This window comes from Schistocerca americana, chromosome 1 (genome assembly GCF_021461395.2).
Source record: "Schistocerca americana isolate TAMUIC-IGC-003095 chromosome 1, iqSchAmer2.1, whole genome shotgun sequence".
NCBI classification, from domain to species: domain Eukaryota; kingdom Metazoa; phylum Arthropoda; class Insecta; order Orthoptera; family Acrididae; genus Schistocerca; species Schistocerca americana.
Window position 1 is genome coordinate 322,172,528 of NC_060119.1, and position 18,474 is coordinate 322,191,001.

At 37.5% G+C, this 18,474-nt stretch overlaps 1 protein-coding gene across 4 annotated transcripts in view; it reads right to left on the bottom strand.

Moving 5' to 3' along the window:
* Window positions 1–3,799: 3,799 nt before the first annotated feature.
* The window catches only part of LOC124622314 (juvenile hormone epoxide hydrolase 1-like), a 56,101-nt gene continuing 41,426 nt past the window's right edge, over window positions 3,800–18,474 (bottom strand). For all 4 annotated transcript variants that reach the window (XM_047147995.1, XM_047148015.1, XM_047148001.1 and 1 more), the window contains exons 5-7: window positions 16,458–16,692; window positions 13,526–13,735; window positions 3,800–4,428 (exon numbers count right to left, since the gene is read on the bottom strand). In XM_047147995.1, coding sequence (XP_047003951.1) covers window position 4,428; window positions 13,526–13,735; window positions 16,458–16,692 — 446 coding nt within the window. In that variant the 3' untranslated portion in view covers window positions 3,800–4,427. The remainder of the gene's footprint in view (window positions 4,429–13,525; window positions 13,736–16,457; window positions 16,693–18,474) is intronic.

Consider the following 18,474-nt stretch of genomic DNA (forward strand, 5'->3'; position numbering starts at 1 on the left):
TTCTATTTTGGAAGAAGGAACTTTTGTCCAAAAGCTTAAATGTTTAGCAGTCTTTTCAGTGTGCCTGTCTGCAACTCAATGCCACCTACATGGGGTGAGGAGCAATGTATGAACTTACAGTTACTCTATACATGGTTGTAGTGTTAAGAACTATAGGGACAAAAGCTTCTGATCTGTAGTTAAATTAAAAGGTCACTTACATAACCATGTACATATACATCAAGAGTATAGAAGCTTTTTCTTTCCGTCAGAATTCTGTTACGTATCTGAACTTTGTAATTTTCAGAAGCTTCGAACCATGTATCTGAAGCAGTGTATACTACTGCAATACAACTTTCATCATGTAAGATGATTTAATTTCAGTTGCATGAAACATTAAACTACTTGCTAATATTGTATGTAGTAGAGACCATCAGTCCCATGTCTGCAGCTGGGAACATAATTTGAAATACACAGATCTTGATCCATTCCAACTGTGTCACCCTTGGCAGTGTTTAAAATGTGGTGCTCTGTTTCCTTGCCAGTTATCCCCACATGAATCAGCATGATGAAGAGCATACACTGGTTGTAAGTATACTCTCATTGCTGTCTTTCAGTGGAAATTTGGATGCAGAGTATTCAGTGATGTCTTGAATCATGAAAAAGATCACCAGTAATGACAACACAATGCTCTCTCCCCCTTCATGTTGGCAACCTCCTGTTACGCAAGCACATAACACTCCCACACAACCATGTGGATGTTTCCATATGCAACACTGACAGTGCTACTCGAATGATGTCCCACGTCATTCCACGTGGAAACTATTCATAGAGAGCATGGGATAAGTCTCTGGGTAAGCATAGGATAGCAGGGTAAGACTCCAGTGGGAGAGATGTACTAGCTCATGTTAATGTGCAATTGTGAGTTGTACAATTTTTTTTTTTTTGTACAAGAATACCGGAAAATTTCACAAAGTTTATAAAAAATTTAATATTTTAAGGCTACTTAAAAAAAGGAACATCTTACAAAATTTCAAAGGATCTGGCAACAATGTCCCTTTATCCCTTTATGACAAAACAGTATTAAATTGTGCACTACCACCTGGATGTGTCTCATCTGTTATTACACTCCCACCTGTATTAACTTCTGTGACCATGTCAGTATCTGGCAGGGATGTTAAACTTTGATTTTTTTGCTGTTCTGGTTCAGAAAGGGAGAAAGCACAATGAAAATATTACCCAATCATTCACAGATCTTCCAACTACCTTTTGAAAGAAAATAAGTGCCTTCCACTACTTTCTGAGACAGCAAAGGAGCAAATGACAATATAAATATAGATATTTTGTCTCGCAAATTAGAATATCTAGGTCTGTGGAAAGGTGAAAAGTGGTGGGAGGGAGTAAGCAGGAAGGAGGTCATGTGGAGGAAGGGGGACTGGAGGGAGAAAGCTATATGCAGAACAATATGTATGATTTGAGAAAGAAAAGATCTTGGGGACAAAATGACAGGTATTAACCTTGTGCAAACCTTTTTCATAGTTAATTATCCATGTGGAATATACGCCTGCGAAAGGGAAACCGTGTGCCCATGGCAGGGGTGGACAACAGGCTGACACATGGGCAGGCAGGTAGCAGGGTCATTTCTGCATCAGTTGGGAGCATGTGAACAGTGTTGCAATGATCTGGATACTGTGGGGCAATGTTGGAGCAGCCTAGCCTCTGGCATCAGCTATTTTATACATCATTAACTGCAGGTTGTCTAATGCCATGTTGTGAGCACTATTAATATCTTTGTCTGTGGATGTGTTTTTACATAATTCCTATGGACTGTCTTTGATAAAGGGAGCTGCATTCAACTGTTTGTTTCCTTTACATTAAAAATGAAGAATCACACTCCCCACAAATGTATAACAACTTAAAATGAATTTCTGTTGCTGAAACGCCATTCAAAACTAGTAATTTTTTGATAGCACTATTTCAGTTTAGCCATTTGAACATACAGCTGTATAAACAAAACTATTTTGTAATTAAAGTCAACATTTAATTTACAGTTTTGCTCAACTTCTACTTACGTAGCAAAAACAAAATTTCTCTGGTATCAACACCAGCTGTGAGCCTGGCTAGTAATTTTCCGCTTAATCCTAATATATACTATTCAACGAAGCTTTTCCCTTTCGTTTCCAGTTACTTCTGCAGATGAATCTGTCAGCTAGTAAACATTGCTGTTCTGTACACTTTTACTATACAAATATACTGCTCAGGTCAATTTGATCTGTAATGAAAATACTGCAAAACACTTTTTCATACAGTTGTTGACACTGTCACATTTCTATGTGTTGTTAAAAATAATTGTAATAAGCTTCTACCCACTTCAAATACTACAAATTGCAATAAGTTTATCAGTACATAGTCTTTTTTTCTCTAGTGGATTTCTTATCAAACCGTAGAAACGCAGTCTTTTACAGAATGTTTCCTTGGACATGGTTGCCTGAAATATGTTCTGCTCAGAATCCTAATCCCACAAAGTTTTTGTAGATTTCCCCATGTGACTGATGTAATGTGTGTCAGCAAGGACTAAGAGTCCTACGTATGTGTGAAAAATGGAAGCATCGATGTTTGACCACTGTTGTCCACAAATTTGCTGCCCCTCAATATTTGACATCACTATTATTTTATTTTGAAGCACTGTAAAAATACTATTTGAAATTGTGGTTGCATATTATTAGTTGTATATCTGGGAACTCCAGGGTATTATTGATGCCATTCGAAGCTGATAGGCGGTCATGTTGTGCTGGTAGGTGTAAGGGTTATTCTGTACCCTCGTTTTTACACAGAAAATACTGAACACTATTTTGTAGAGGCTACGGACTGTCATTAGAACATTTGTTTTCAGATGTGTAGCTGACATGGTCTTCAAACTCTGAAGGTTTCCTCCACCTGTTGAGGAATTTACTAAGTCTTCCAATTCAATATCAGTCAATGATCCAGCTGCCATGGTGTCACAATTCGAACTGAGCAGCAGAAATATTATGATTCAAATAACTGAGAAGCACTAAGCAATATCTTGGAGAAAGCAAGAAACAAGCCCATTGTTGTAAATGCAGAGGCATTGTTGACTGTTGGGTACATGTTGTAATGATAAAGTTCATTATTATGATAAAGTGTAACAGAAAACTACGAAATATTTGATATTAGAGTAATCATACTTATGTTGGGTCATTATGATTTATGACTCACCTACTTAAAATATTTTAAAAGATTTTTACACAAACATTTCTCATGCATTTTCAGACAAAAGTAATCAAATTTCATAAAGCTGCTTTAGTATTTAAATAATGAGAACTGAAATTTACAACCAATTTGGATAACAGAGCCAAACAGTACAGCAGGGTTAAAGGTTATAGCCTATTTTCTCCCACTCTAGAAAGCACTGGGGTGTTCAAAATGAGGCAATGCTTTTTTTACCATCATCATACAAAATAGTAATTTTAAGATGCTGAAAACTGTACAGTTTAAAATTGTATGGTTGGTGGTGACTTAACTATTCTAAATGATATGTAGTTATGAGATAAATGAAAAGGTACTGTTGAGATAAACTGGTATTTATCAGAAGAAAAAGAAATTAAAGTAGAAGCCAGATGCCTTTTACAGTGCCATATTTCTGTGCCCCAGATCATAACAAAGCATTTAGAAACTTCTACTGCATGACCAAAGAACAAATTTAAACTCCGCGAGCAAATAGCCCTTTTCATTCTTTCTTTTTTGTTAGTGCCATAATAACACACTGAATAATATAATAATAATACACTGATACACAAAATTCATTTTAAGCTTTATTAAAAATAAAACAATAATACATTAAATGGAAAGCCTTCACTGTGATGGGTATTAAATACCATGATGCACACCACATGAAGCATTTTCTGGAAGTACACTCATACCATCTCCATTGTGAGAAGGAGAAATACTATTTGCTGAAATTTATGTTCATGGAGCCTCAATGTGAACTATTCAAAGCCTCTTTCACATCAATAAATTGTTCACTACATTTATGACAATTTTTTGCGTCACTTCAAGTGTGTGCTGTTTGGCATCATGGAAGGAGAAATACTGAATGTGTGTGTTATCATCCTATTTACCCTCTTGCTTTGCATGTTTTCAAGTCTTCAGCAAAGATTTTAAGCTTCATTGGTAGCCATGTGACTTGTCATGCCCAGGCAGTGAGAGATAAATTGCTATTTTTCATCATTCCCTTCGAAGTTCTTCAAATGTACACCATGATCTCCATTATTTACTTTGGGAGAATACCATAATTACCAGAAACATTTTTTTAATATGTGGCATGTTGACAAATGTTATCAGGTTAACTTCCCCATTCAAACAGATGAGTTTTCATTAATTTTATGGGAGTATAACAAATCATCTTCCATAACTTTTGACTCTCGTGTTCTGAAACAGAAGAAAAATGAGAATAGACCTACAAAAACAAACACGCATGGACGCGCGCGTGCCCACACACACACACACACACACACACACACACACACACACACACACTTTTACATTTAAAACTCTCATTTTGAGCTACAAAAAGCAGTTTACAGGAGCTATCTCAATAATTATACATAGGACATCTAAAACCTGTGCCCTTATTTATTGATGTGCAGAGCTGTATGGTCTTGTTTGTCAATAATATTTCTGTGTGAGATGAATGCAACATGATCCCATGCTTTTAATACAGTTATGCACTAAAACTGCACAGAAATTTTGTATGTATATAATTTTAGTAGTATCTCCCAAGCAAACTTTGTATGGTTTGAATAATTTGAGCTTATTTATTGTTGGGTAAAGCATGATGGATAAAGTATGAACTCCAGGCAAGCCGCTGTTTTCCAAGTTCATTTTTAAGTGTCTTAACTTTACTGCTGGTGTATGCAATCTCAATTCTACAGAACCTATGGAATACAGTGAGCCAATAGATACTTAGATTAGATATTTCTGGTGTTTGCCAGTAATATACCACTCAAGTTCTGTGGCAGAATTATTTATAATACGAGGTGCGGCTAGAAAAAAACCGGACTGATGCTGGAAAAAACATTTATTTACAATTATTTACAATTTCATGTTATCTCCTACAATGTACTCTCCTCCTAGGTCTCTACACCACTCCATACGAATTTTCCACTGTTCATAGCAATGCTGCAGATCATTTTCGGTAAGTCCATACATTACTTCCGTCGCTTTTTCTTTTACTGCTTCAACAGTCTCAAATCTAGTTCCTTTCAAAGCTGACTTGACTTTAGGGAAAAGAAAAAAGTCACAGGGGGCCAAATCAGGTGAGTAGGGTGGATGATCTAAGATGGGAATGTTGTGTTTTGCCAAAAACGTCTTCACTGACAACGCACTGTGAGCTGGGGCATTGTCTTGGTGAAGGATCCATGACTCTTTTCTCCACAAATCGTTCCGTTTTCTCCGTACTCGCTCACGTAGGGTAGCCAGGACGCTAATGTAGTAATGCTGATTCACTGTTTGTCCCTCTGGTACCCAATCAATGTGCACAATCCCTTTGATGTCAAAAAAAAAAACAATCATCATTGCCTTGAATTTCGATTTTGACATTCGTGCTTTTTTTTTTGTCGTGGAGAACCAGGAGTTTTCCAATGCATCGATTGGCGTATAGTTTCGGGATCGTAAGTAAAAAACCACAATTCATCGCAAGTAATAACATTTTGTAAGAAGGTGGGATCACTTTCAATGTTTTCCAGGATGTCAGAACAAATCATTCTTCGGCGTTCCTTCTGTTCAATTGTGAGACACTTTGGAACCATTTTTGAACACACTTTGTTCATGTTGAAACTTTCATGAAGAATCTGCCTAACACTTTCCTTGTCAACTCCTGTTAACTCAGACACTGCTCTGATTGTTAAACGGCGATCTTGTCGAACAAGTTTACCAATTTTTTCAATGTTTGCATCAGTTTTTGCTGACAATGGTCTGCCAGTGCGAGTGTCATCACTGGTGTCTTCGCGGCCATCTTTAAATCGTTTAAACCACTCAAACACTTGTGTTCGCGATAAACAATCATCGCCGTACACTTGTAACATTACAAACGTTTCACTTGCAGATTTTCCTAGTTTGAAACAAAATTTGATGTTAATACGCTGTTCTTTCTGTACACTCAACATTTTCCGATGCACAGACAAAACGTCAACTACTTAAAACAGACGCCACGGGCAGACTGAGTGCAGGAGGCAGATGAAACTCGAGCAGTAGGCGGAGCGAGAGTCACGTGACAGGCCACGCGACTTTCAGCCTTATTGCATTCGTTTTATTGTTTCACCAGTACTAGTCCGGTTTTTTTCTAGCCACACCTCGTAGTTTACAAATGAATAACCTACATTATGTGGACACAAGAAAGTCACATTTCACGATTCTCTGTCATAGGATTAGTGGGACTGGTCTATGCTTGAATGACGACATACAGGCTATGGAGCTGTCATTTCATAAGGGATTGTAACATATATATTACTGAAACAACAAAATAGTTTCTACATGCAGAGAAACCATCAACAGGGCCACTCCATGCCAACTAGTCTTATTTCAAGAAAGTTCCCTCATGATTATCACAGATTTTGATGAAATTTTGAGTGAACATTCACACATTCCAATAAGCATTGGTAAAGCATTATTTCTGACAAGGTAATACTTACAGAGATATAGCCATTTGCTTGTCCCTGTAGTGCAACTTTCAATAATACACCACTGAGTTGAGAGAGAAACTCGGCCATATTGTACAACTACTTTTGGTCTTTTAAGTGAAATAATAATAAAAAAAGATTTCCTGAGCAATTTTCATCCAGATAATTTGAAGCAAAGTTGATAGCAAATATAACTGCTTGAGAAAATGTACAGTTTGACTTTGTATATCTGTAGAAGTAATTGCAAGATAACGTGAAATTTTTCATTTAAGTTACGAATGAAAGGTCATAGTTCACAAATTGAGGACAAAGTTGATGATTTTTTTTAAAAATAGCAAAAGTGGGTAATCTCAGCTATCTTTTCCAAAAAAGTATTTTCTTCAAACTCTTTTAAACTATTTTCATCAGACAGAACATGTTCTAAAGCACTCAAAAAACTGGATTTGGCTTTGTAATGCAAACATATAAGGTCTTCTAGAACAATGACAAGATGGAGATGCAAGAAGTCCGAATGAATAGAAATAAAGCTTCAGTATTTAAAAAATTTTTAAAAGACTTTTTATTCAAAAACCACCAAAGCGTTCAGCTCTGCAATTTTTTTCTTTTTTTGGAATGAAAGGATATGAAGAATCCAATGAAAGGGGTATTGTTCTCTTTTTTGTGCCTAATCATTTGAGATAATTCCACTTGTAAACTGTAATCTTTTGGGTTCTGTCCGATCAAACGTTGTCCTCAAACAATCAGCACTGCATGTTGAACCATGCCTTGCATGATAAAAATGTTCATAGTGAATATTCAAGAGTATTTAATTTTCTAGACACAGGGTATCTTGTGATTTTTAGTTGTGTTCGCTAAGGGTTAAAAGTAAGTCTAACTATTTAACAACCAATTTCACATGGAAAATATCTGTAGGCATACATTTTGTAGAAAACATATCAACACTTACTCTGATAACTGGCTATACTTCTTTTTGTTTCAATCTTGTGGAGCCTTGTTCACACTATTTGCATTTTGCTGTTGTGCTTGCAGCATAGCGACCGAGTTCTCTTGGCTGAGTGTAGCTCTTTTGTGCTTCAGAAGATCATGCAAGATTTATAATCCATTCTATATTTGTAATAATATCAGTTTTTATTACTTTTTGCATAGCAACATACATTTTTGTTAGGTGTTTTATTCCAGTGTTATACAATGTGCATAACTTCATTTAGTTGCAGTTTAGTTGCAATTTGGGCACACAGTGTTTTGCAATTAATACTTTTGTGATTTAATAGAAAGGAGCAGCTTGCCTTCCTGCTCAAATGGCCAATGAGATGGAGCATCAAAGTGTTTTGTAATTTTCTATGCAAAAAATATGGGTTGAAACTTTTTACAGATTTTAGTGACTGCAAACAAGAACTACTAGCCTGGCAGTCACTCTGAAGCAAAGCTGGGCAATATGCCCCAAGTTTGCTTGCACTATGAAGCTCTTTTGCTGACTCAATACGACAGTTGATAAAAAAAAAAAATGCTGTAATCTGTTGGAAAATGAAATCATAACAAAGACTTGAGTTCAGTCAATGATGCTGAAACAGCTTGTGCTCTGATGATGAAGAAGAAGAAGAAGAAGAAGAAGCTCGTTCATAACAATGCCAGGACAGAAAATTCATGCAGCTTGCAAGACCACATTAATTAAATACATGGAGTCAAATTTATCACCTTCATCATCACAGTGTATCATCAATTTTTGCCCGTTATTGATATTTATCCTAGCAAATATTTGTCCTGGGAATTCCAAGACTGTATCAAAATCTCTATAGTAGTTCCTGAGACTAGCGCAGATATACAAAAAGAAGTGAAGAAGTGAACAGATGACTTCAGTTTGTATATGGAGAGAGAGAGAGAGAGAGAGAGAGAGAGAGAGAGAGAGAGAGAGAGAGAGAGAGAGAGAGAAGCTTTAGAAAAAAAAATATTTACTTACTAAAATACAACTGCGACTTACATTTTACTTTTGCGTTCAACAACGTTTGTCTATAATACTTTTGATGGAAGGTGAATGCAATGTATGTTCAAATGCCAAAAGATTTTTTTATGTGATATAATTACAATTTAATAAGTTTCAGATTTTTTACTTTGCATGTACTGTGAAACCTTGCTTCTTGCTGAATTTCATGACTCTAGGTCAACAGGAGTAGCCTATAGTTTCTAGCAACTGAGTGTGAGAGTACCAAAATATGTGATATAAATGAATGAATCTTTTGATTGCATTGACTTACAAGCTTAAATTATTTACATCACTAAGGGACAATATGTGACATAAATTTGAACTTGATACATCAACCTGTTCCAAAGAAAAATGGGTCTTGAAAGATGGATTTTTTTTCCTTTACTTGCACTGTGAAACCTTGCTTTTGCCAAATTTCATGATCCTAGGTCAACATGAAGCACCCTATAGGTTTTGATGAGTGTGTTTTTTAGTGTAAAAGTATGCGACATAAATGACCATATCATTTGATTGCATTTACTTAGCTCACAACTCTTATGCCGCCAAGAGTTGGTTGGTTGTTTGGGGGAAGAGACCAAACTGCGAGGTCATCGGTCTCATTGGATTAGGGAAGGATGGGTAAGGAAATCAGCCGTGCCCTTTCAAAGGAACCATCCTGGCATTTGCCTGGAGCGATTTAGGGAAATCGTGGAAAACCTAAATCAGGATGGCTGTGCCGCCAAGGGACAATAGGTCTTAGTGTGTGATGTAAATCTGAACTAAACACACCAAACTGTTCACAAGAAAAAGGCCTTGGCAGGCAGACAGATGGATAAAAAAAAAATGACAAAATATATTGTTGTGTGATATAATTACAAATTACCAATTTTCGGGTTTTACCCTTTACTTTTACAGTAAACCCTAGCTACTTACCAACTACTTACCAAATTTAATGATTCTAAGTCAATGGGAAGCACCCTATAGATCAATGGGAAGCAACCTATAGTTTCTGAGGAGCGGATTTTTGAGTATCAAAATATGTGACATAAACGTCTGTAAATTTTGATTGAAGTTATTTCAAAGTTTAAAATTTTTACACCTCCAAGGGGCCATAGACCTTAATATAGGACATAAATTTGAACACACGTCTACCTGAGAGGAAGGTTTCTTAACAGTGAGTGAGTGACTGAGTCAGTCAGTCAGTCAAATGAAAAACAAAGGGATCTGATATAAGAGTTCTGTTTTTACAGACTGTGGCACAGAACCCTAAAAAATGGTAAAGCATGCTCGAAAGATTAAGCAGGGAAAGGCATTCTAGCACCCACTGAAAATCAGCAAGGAAGACAATTATCAGCAGAAGACAGTGGATTGTAAACTGTTTTTGAAGATTATAAATTTAGCAGATCATTCCTTGGAAAAAGGGCGCAAGACATTTAGACTTACAAGCACAAAGACATACATGCAAGAAAGTTTGCTGCTGTGCAATCTACGGGAAATGTATGTGTGCTACTAGAAATGAAATGGGTCACAAAAAGGGTTCTAAAAATTTTGCGACCTTACCAAAATAGAGAGTAACAGTTAGATCAGCTGAAATGCATGCAGTTTGTGATAGTGTGGTTCTCCAGAATCCATTACAAAGACACAGTTTACAAACAAAGCTAATGGCAATGGATGGAGTTAATGAAGAAGTAGCAACAAAATGTTGGTGTCTGTCATGCTATCAGTACATCGCCAAACGTCAAAGTTTGCATCTTGAAGTCCTTAAATGTGATCTACAGGATAAAAAGCTTATTATCCTTTTTTCTTCTGACAATGCAGTATAGTTTTCCTTGTGATATTGAAATATGCTCACTATTTTTATTTACTTGAATTTAGCATATTTCGTGACAGCATCTTTTCCGTGAAATGTTTGTAAGAAGATATTTGTCTTTTTGTGTTGGCTTCAGTCGTCTAGTGAAAGTATGATTCCACAATGCTGTTTCGTCGGCTGCAGAAATGACCTGGTTCAATGCGTTTGCCTCATTTTTGGTGCTTCAAATACCATTTCTTCGAATGTGGTTCCTTCTTGATGTTTATATAAAAAAGTAGTAACATAATTCATTTTTCCTGTTCACTTGTAAATTATTATAACGGTGACCTGCACATTGTTCCACTGTCACACACACCGAGAGTTCACTGCCGACTGACTACGGTCAAAGACGACTCCAGGGTCAAAGACATTTTACACAACACACAAGCTTCCACTTGTAACCAGTCTCTTTGATATTCTTCATCACATCTACTAATATTACTCAATATGCTGTCACTCTCAAACATATAAGCAAATTAGCATAAAATAGGGCAAATTACAATTTACAAAAAAATATTCTGACAAAAATATAAGAAAACATTTACAACTTCCCTCATTAGATTTAGTATTGACAAATCCGGTAGAAAATAACACGTCTCCCAGATCCATTACAATATGCATCATCAAATTTATGAAACCTCTAAAAAATTAAAGTCACTTGGAGGCTTTGAGTAAAAATAAGCTTAGGAGCCTACAAGATCTCTTCTAGCTCTGGGCTGGGACACTTAAGGAAATGTATCATCAGTCATGGGACCCCGTGGAAACAAACCCTTATCAGGCTAGGATCCTGTGGCAAAGAAACTCACCCATGGCTGCTGTTGCACAGCTACCGAACCTGGTCTTCTTGTGATGGGGATGCTGATTTTCCCACTTTAAAACAAACCAACAGCGGTTAAGCAACCCTGGTCCATAGCAAAACATTTATACAATTTTTCATCAGTACACTTACGTTCCACATAAACTGCAAACACAAAATATGCTGTACTTTAAACCAGAATTAAAATAGTGTATCAATAAAGTCTGTGACGAAAGCTCGTGACCAAGCTATAGGCCTGAATGCACATGGACTGCAGCCTTTCTTCGTCACGCCACTGGGAGCGAGAGGGTGGTGGGCCTGTTGGCCCTGCCATCTTTCACCTCCAGAAAAGATGCCTGGTGCTTGTCTGACAGCAGGAAGAGTGAAGTTGGCCCCATTCCAGAAGGACTGGAATGAGGACAAATCCACTTGCCTATTCATGCCTGAACCAAGGACCTCCAAGTTTGGAGTCTAGTGCTCTACCAACTTAAGCACCATGGCTCCAAGTACATTAGTAGCACTACATGCACGATGTGCATTCAAAATCCTCATTAACGACATTTAAAGAAAGAAAAGGGGGGACACAGGCATACTGCTATGAACTTCACCAAAATTTACACATTGTGGTAATGGTGTAAATGATGTGTTGGCAAATGTGCCAACACCTTGTAGATAGAGGAGGCCGAAATCTAACGCAGACGGGCGTGAATTCTGGAACAGGATAAAGAGTGAATTCTCATAAGAAAAGTATGCAGCTCCTTGAATACTTAACTTTTATTTATCCTTGTTGTGAATACAGCATTCTGGATGAGACATTTCATACGATAACTATCAAACTATGTAAGGCTAATGGCGCCTTGCTAGGTCGTAGCCATGGACTTAGCTGAAGGCTATTCTAACTGTCTCTCGGCAAATGAGAGAAAGGCTTCGTCAGTGTAGTCGCTAGCAAAGTCGTCGTACAACTGGGGCGAGTCCTAGCCCGTATCTCGAGACCTGCCTTGTGGTGGCGCTCGGTCTGCAATCACACAGTGGCGACACGCGGGTCCGACATGTACTAAATGGACCGCGGCCGATTTAAGCTACCACCTAGCAAGTGTGGTGTCTGGCGGTGACACCACAGTAAAACTGAAGGCAGTTTACAGGATTTGTGTTGTAGCTGTTCTGCAACAGTTTTACAACAATGATCTCCAGTGCCTTGTTAATGCAAATTTAAATTTTGAACCTTAAAACTAGTTTAATTCTGTAGATGTTACAGCAGAAAAACTGGATGAAATATCTCATGATGAGTGATAACATAATACAGCTCTTTTCTTTGTAGTTTTTCAAGTTGTTCTGACTTTAGATCATATTGTCTTCATTAGGAATTTTGATATTACCTTCTCTAGGGTATACTAAACAATTGTAAAACATAATAAAATGGAGGTCAGATTCAATTTGAGTGCCAGCACAATATGGACACAATTTCGCTTTGCCCCCAGTTTGTCACTCATATGCTTACATTGCAAAATGAAACCTGCTGTTTTAGGTTGTTTGGTACATGGTTTTGCTAATAAAAATAATGTAAAAGAGTTTGTAGAAAATACTTTCAGTAGAAGTGGGCTACAAATACCTGTTTTTGCCATGTTTGCAAAAATCATTAACTTTGCCCTCAATATGTCAACAACTGGGAAACAGTAGCATAACACAATTTACTTTGTAGACCTTCTGTTGGTAAACAAGAAATTTCAGTTTTCTTCTGCAGTTACTACAGGAGATTTAATTTTGTATTTTTTCCAAGCAGCTATTTTGATGGCCAACTACTGTTTATTATACATACGAAAATTGATCACCAAATATTTTCTTATTATTTAAGAGAGCACAAAGATTTGTACAAAATGGCCCAGTTTTGTTTCTTTACAGAAAATATTGGCCAAGACAATGTCTCAAAGTTGTCAAAAAGCTGAAGCTGTGCTGTATGGTCAAACAAATGACTCTAAACAAAGTATCTCAAATACATTTTTACTTTATGCAAGAATCAATTTTCCTGCTATTTTACCACTAGAGCAGTTTTTTTGTACACACTTAATTATTTTTCCACATACAGAAAAAAGGTTATAACAGACAACTGATGTTTTACTAAGAATGGGAGGGTGCATATCATACATAAGTATCATTAACTTGATTTGTGACAATATTCTGGCAAAATTATACAATTCAGGCAATGAAAATAATAAACATAACAATTCAGGATCAGTTTTCCTTACCATAATTTTGCAATAGTTCTCAGTTTCCTTACAAATTGCCATATATCATCGGCTAATAATTGTGGCTCCTCAAAAGCGAGAAAATGTCCTCCAGCTTTCATGTGAGAAAAATGGATCAAGTTGACGTACTTGTCATGAAGTAGTGATTCAGACAAATACATAAGTTCATTGGGAGCATTTGTGCATCCACTGGGGACAGCTGTTGGTATGCTGAAAACAGAAGTCAAATGGTCATGAATGTTATTTTTTTTTTCAAGTGTAATAAACACAAAATAAATTCTGAGGCATAAAGTTTTCAGGCTATGTATATATTTTATTACTAGCTTTCAGACCATTGATAGATACAGGCAGGTAACTCAAGAGTCTTGGTTCAGAGGGACCATATCACAGCAGGTGGGTCACAGTCAAACTGTGGTACGAGTTATCTACCCCTGCTTTTCAACATTCTTGAATCAACCACTATTCTGTTCCCAAAGAAGGAACACAGAATTTCCTAAAGCTAGGAGTAATATTTACTACTTTTGGATGTGAAACTTCCTGGCAGATTAAAACTGTGTGCCCGACCGAGACTCGAACTCGGGACCTTTGCCTTTCGCAGGCAAGTGCTCTACCAACTGAGCTACCGAAGCACGACTCACGCCCGGTACTCACAGCTTTACTTCTGCCAGTACCTCGTCTCCTACCTTCCAAACTTTACAGAAGCTCTCCTGCGAACCTTGCAGAACTAGCACTCCTGAAAGAAAGGATATTGCGGAGACATGGCTTAGCCACAGCCTTGGGGATGTTTCCAGAATGAGATTTTCACTCTGCAGCGGAGTGTGCGGTGATATGAAACTTCCTGGCAGATTAAAACTGTGTGCCCGACCGAGACTCGAACTCGGGACCTTTGCCTTTCGCGGGAGAGCTTCCGTAAAGTTTGGAAGGTAGGAGACGAGGTACTGGCAGAAGTAAAGCTGTGAGTACCGGGCGTGAGTCGTGCTTCGGTAGCTCAGTTGGTAGAGCACTTGCCCGCGAAAGGCAAAGGTCCCGAGTTCGAGTCTCGGTCGGGCACACAGTTTTAATCTGCCAGGAAGTTTCATATCAGCGCACACTCCGCTGCAGAGTGAAAATCTCATTCTGGAAACTTTTGGATGTGTCTCTTGACAATATCTGAAACTTCATTTCCTGAGGTAAATTTCATTTGCTGAAGATGCATTTCGTTTCCTGAAAGTAAAAACTAGTCAGCCATTAAGCTCCTTGTAATAAAAAATTAACACAAAAAGGTACTGTGAACCAAACTAACAAACTTTTCAGTTAATATTAATGTCTTGCAAAGATGTAATTTCAAGTAGTGTCCTACTAGATCTCTGCTTCGACAAATATTGAAGAGTTCTTGAATGAATAGCTCTAGCATTAGGTCAGAATAAATTACAAAAATGTGGAAAAGAAAAATCAGTATTGTCTCAATAAACTGAGGCAATCTTCAACTGAATAGTAGCACTCTTATTGCACTGCATCATTTACTGTGACAAAATGTGTACAGTCACACAACAACTAGATCAAAGAATGCACTTTAGTCCAGTGTGCCCACTGGAGTGTTTAACAAACAATATGCATTGATATCAAGTGGGATAAGATTACACTTAAGACATACAGATGAAAAGGACTTACAGCACACTACTGGTGAATTTAGTACTACAAGAGTAAGGAAACAGGCAAGAGTAAAATGAAACATTATGGCTGCTAGTGATTCAATTAACACACCACTTGGAATTATGTATAATTCTGCAAGCACTTCAAATAACACAATTAATACAGTTGTACATTTGCTGTTGCAACTATTTCACAGTGTAACAACAATCTCTCAAATTATGGCAGACATCTTCCTACCCATGATTCACTTGTTTGCCTTGTTAACTCTCACCCATGAGAGAAGGTGCTATATTCAAAATGGTGCACTGTTATTTGCAAGGAACAAAGTTCACATTTTGTCAATAAATCCGCAATTTTCACACCAAAATAAGATACACCACATGTTGAAAAACACAATGAAAGTACAATATTTACAAGCAACAAAGTTATCACTTGTGTGTCTGATATGTTACTGAATACTTTGAATTCCCTGAAAGGCACATACAAATTACATTTGGTGCACTGTGTTCTTGTACTTTGTGTACAACCGGTTTTTAGAATGAGATTTTCACTCTGCAGCAGAGAGTGCACTGATATCAAGCATCCTGGCAGATTAAAACTGTGTGTCAGACCAAGACTCGAACTTGGGAGCTTTGCCTTTGGCAGGCAAGTGCTCTACCCACGCATGACTCACGACCTGTCCTCACAGCTTTACTTCTGCCAGTACCTTGTGTCCTACCTTCCAAACTTCACAGAATCTCTACTGCACAACTTGCAGAACTAGCACTCCGGCACACAGTTTTAATCTCCCAGGAAGTTTCATATCAGCACACACACTGCTGCGGAGTGAAAATCTCATTCTGAAAACATCACCCAGGCAGTGGCAAAGCCATGTCTCTGGATATCCTTTCTTCCAGGAGTGTTAGTTCTGCAAGTTTCGCAGGAGAGCTTCTATGAAGTTTGGAAGGTAGGAGATGAGATACTGGCGGAAGTAAAGCTGTGAGGGTGGGTCATGAGTCGTGCTTGGGCAGCTCAGATGGTACAGCACGAAAGGCAAAGCTCCCAAGTTCGAGTTTCGGTCTGGCACATACTTTTAGTCTGCCTGGAACTTTCAATTTGTTTTTCTAAAGCGTCTTGCAAACACCAAATGATCAGCTTTGGGCCAGTGTGAATGTTGATCGAGATTTCTGTCTAAACGAGGTGGAGCGGCAGGTCCGTACTTTATGTCACAAAGTCTGCCAAAGCACAAAGTTACAGCAATGTCAGGGGACTGCTGTATTTATTTTGAGTTTGCTTATTTTTGAAAAATATTTTAAATCACCTGTCTAATTCTAATGCCATTTGAGCTTTGGTGAAAGTTTCACTGTATAATCTTGCTGAGGTTGTGATTGATCCTGTTACCCAATAAATCATTATGTTATCCAGTAATTTTGTAAGAGAGAACTTCTTGGTGAGACCACCATCTGACGACGTTTTCCATGCTGGGTTAGTCCATGTTGAAAACTTTTCCAATATATATGCTGCTAAACCAGCTGGAGAATCCCTCAGAGCAACTCCTGAAATTGCAGAAATATTTTTCAGGAAAAATTCAACAACAACTGTATTTTCTATCATCACGCATAACACAGCAGTATTTTTCCTAATCAAACAATATAACTATCGCAAAATATCAACAGCTTTCTAAAAATGTTTCACATGTTTATTATTATTATAATTGATTTTGACCCCACTGGAAGTTAGGAAAACTCAGTAGCCCTCTATACAGAAGAGATGAAGAGTAGTGAGGAAATAAAAATACTCACAGTGAAAAAATAACTGTGCAAGCCCTGCTAGTTGGCCATTGGGCACTGAGCTAATAAGCCAACCCATAAAAAGGACTGGTAATGGAACATCAAGAACATGCTTTCGATAAAAACGGAAATATGGAATATCAAAAACAATTTATGAGAAAGGCTTATTACTTGGTATATTAAAACTTTGGCAACACCTGCAAATCTCAGTATTCTGTGAGAAGAATTCAACGGATATGAAACACATTTTGGTAGTTCTGCAAGGTACAAGATACCTACAAATGGGAAACTTAGATACAGACAAACACACTGCGTACTACCGTGGACTGGAAGATGGAAATTTCTGAAAGGGAGTAGGTTATATGGTCAGTAAAAGAACAGCTGGGACACGAACTAATTTTCAACCAATTAATGACAGAATAGCTGTTAATCTCATAACAGATAGGTTCACAAATATAACAACAGTTACACCATGTACCCAACGGAGGTAGCCGAAGATTAGAAGAAAGACAGTTTCTATGCAGTACTTGAAGAGGTATTTAGTAAGAAACCAGGAGTCTCAGTCCAGGACACAGTTTTAATCTACCAGGAGGTCTGAGGTTTCATATCAGCACACACTCCGATGCACACGGAAAATTTCATTCTTGAAAGATTACAAATCTTGTAAAAGTTACATTGGAAGGCTCGAAAGGTATCTTGAAAATGGAAGGAGAATATTCCATGGCTTTTGACATAAAATAGGAGTTAGACAAGAAGATGGACTATCACCACTTTTGTTTTACAGGAAGCAATGGTCGCTCTGAGAACAGCATAAGAGGGAATTAGCATTAATCACTGAAAATCTAGATGACCTAAAAATACTGGTAAGAAAGCTATTTAAAAAAGCAAGGAAAACTGGATTAGAGGTAAGTGACAAGAAAACAAAATTTATGAAAGTAGAAAGAAATTACAAGACAAAAAGGCTGGAGACCCTGTAGATTGATAACTATGAATTTGAAGAAACAGATGAGTTTGAGTGTGTGTGTGTGTGTGTGTGTGTGTGTGTGTGTGTGTGCGCGTGCGCAGGGGGGGGGGGGGGGGGGTTCGATGGGTTGATGCACGTAACTTTCAATTTTGGAAATAGCAAATGGAAATTCTCTTTCATGCTGAGAAGACTTAGACAGAAGTAAAGTAAGGTTGATTGAAGGCACAGATGCACAGAGTTAGTGGGATGAGCTTAGTGCAAAAGCTATGCTTTTTATTTACTCTTATAAGGAATTTGGCCAGCTGTAAACTATCGTGTGTGACAGAAAATAGTATACGGAATAAGCTTAAGTAATACAGGAACAGCTATCTGCGATACATAAAGTTGCAGCAGTTATTATAAGATGTCACACTATGGTACTATTGCACAACACATTAGTAAAGTTGAAGCATTAGCACAGTCTATTGTAGATGATTGTTGTAATGTAAAAGAACAAGATTTGCCAAATAAAAAGTACGATATGCATGATTACTGTATGTCACAATACACATGTAATTTCATTTTTCATAAATAATCTTTCAATT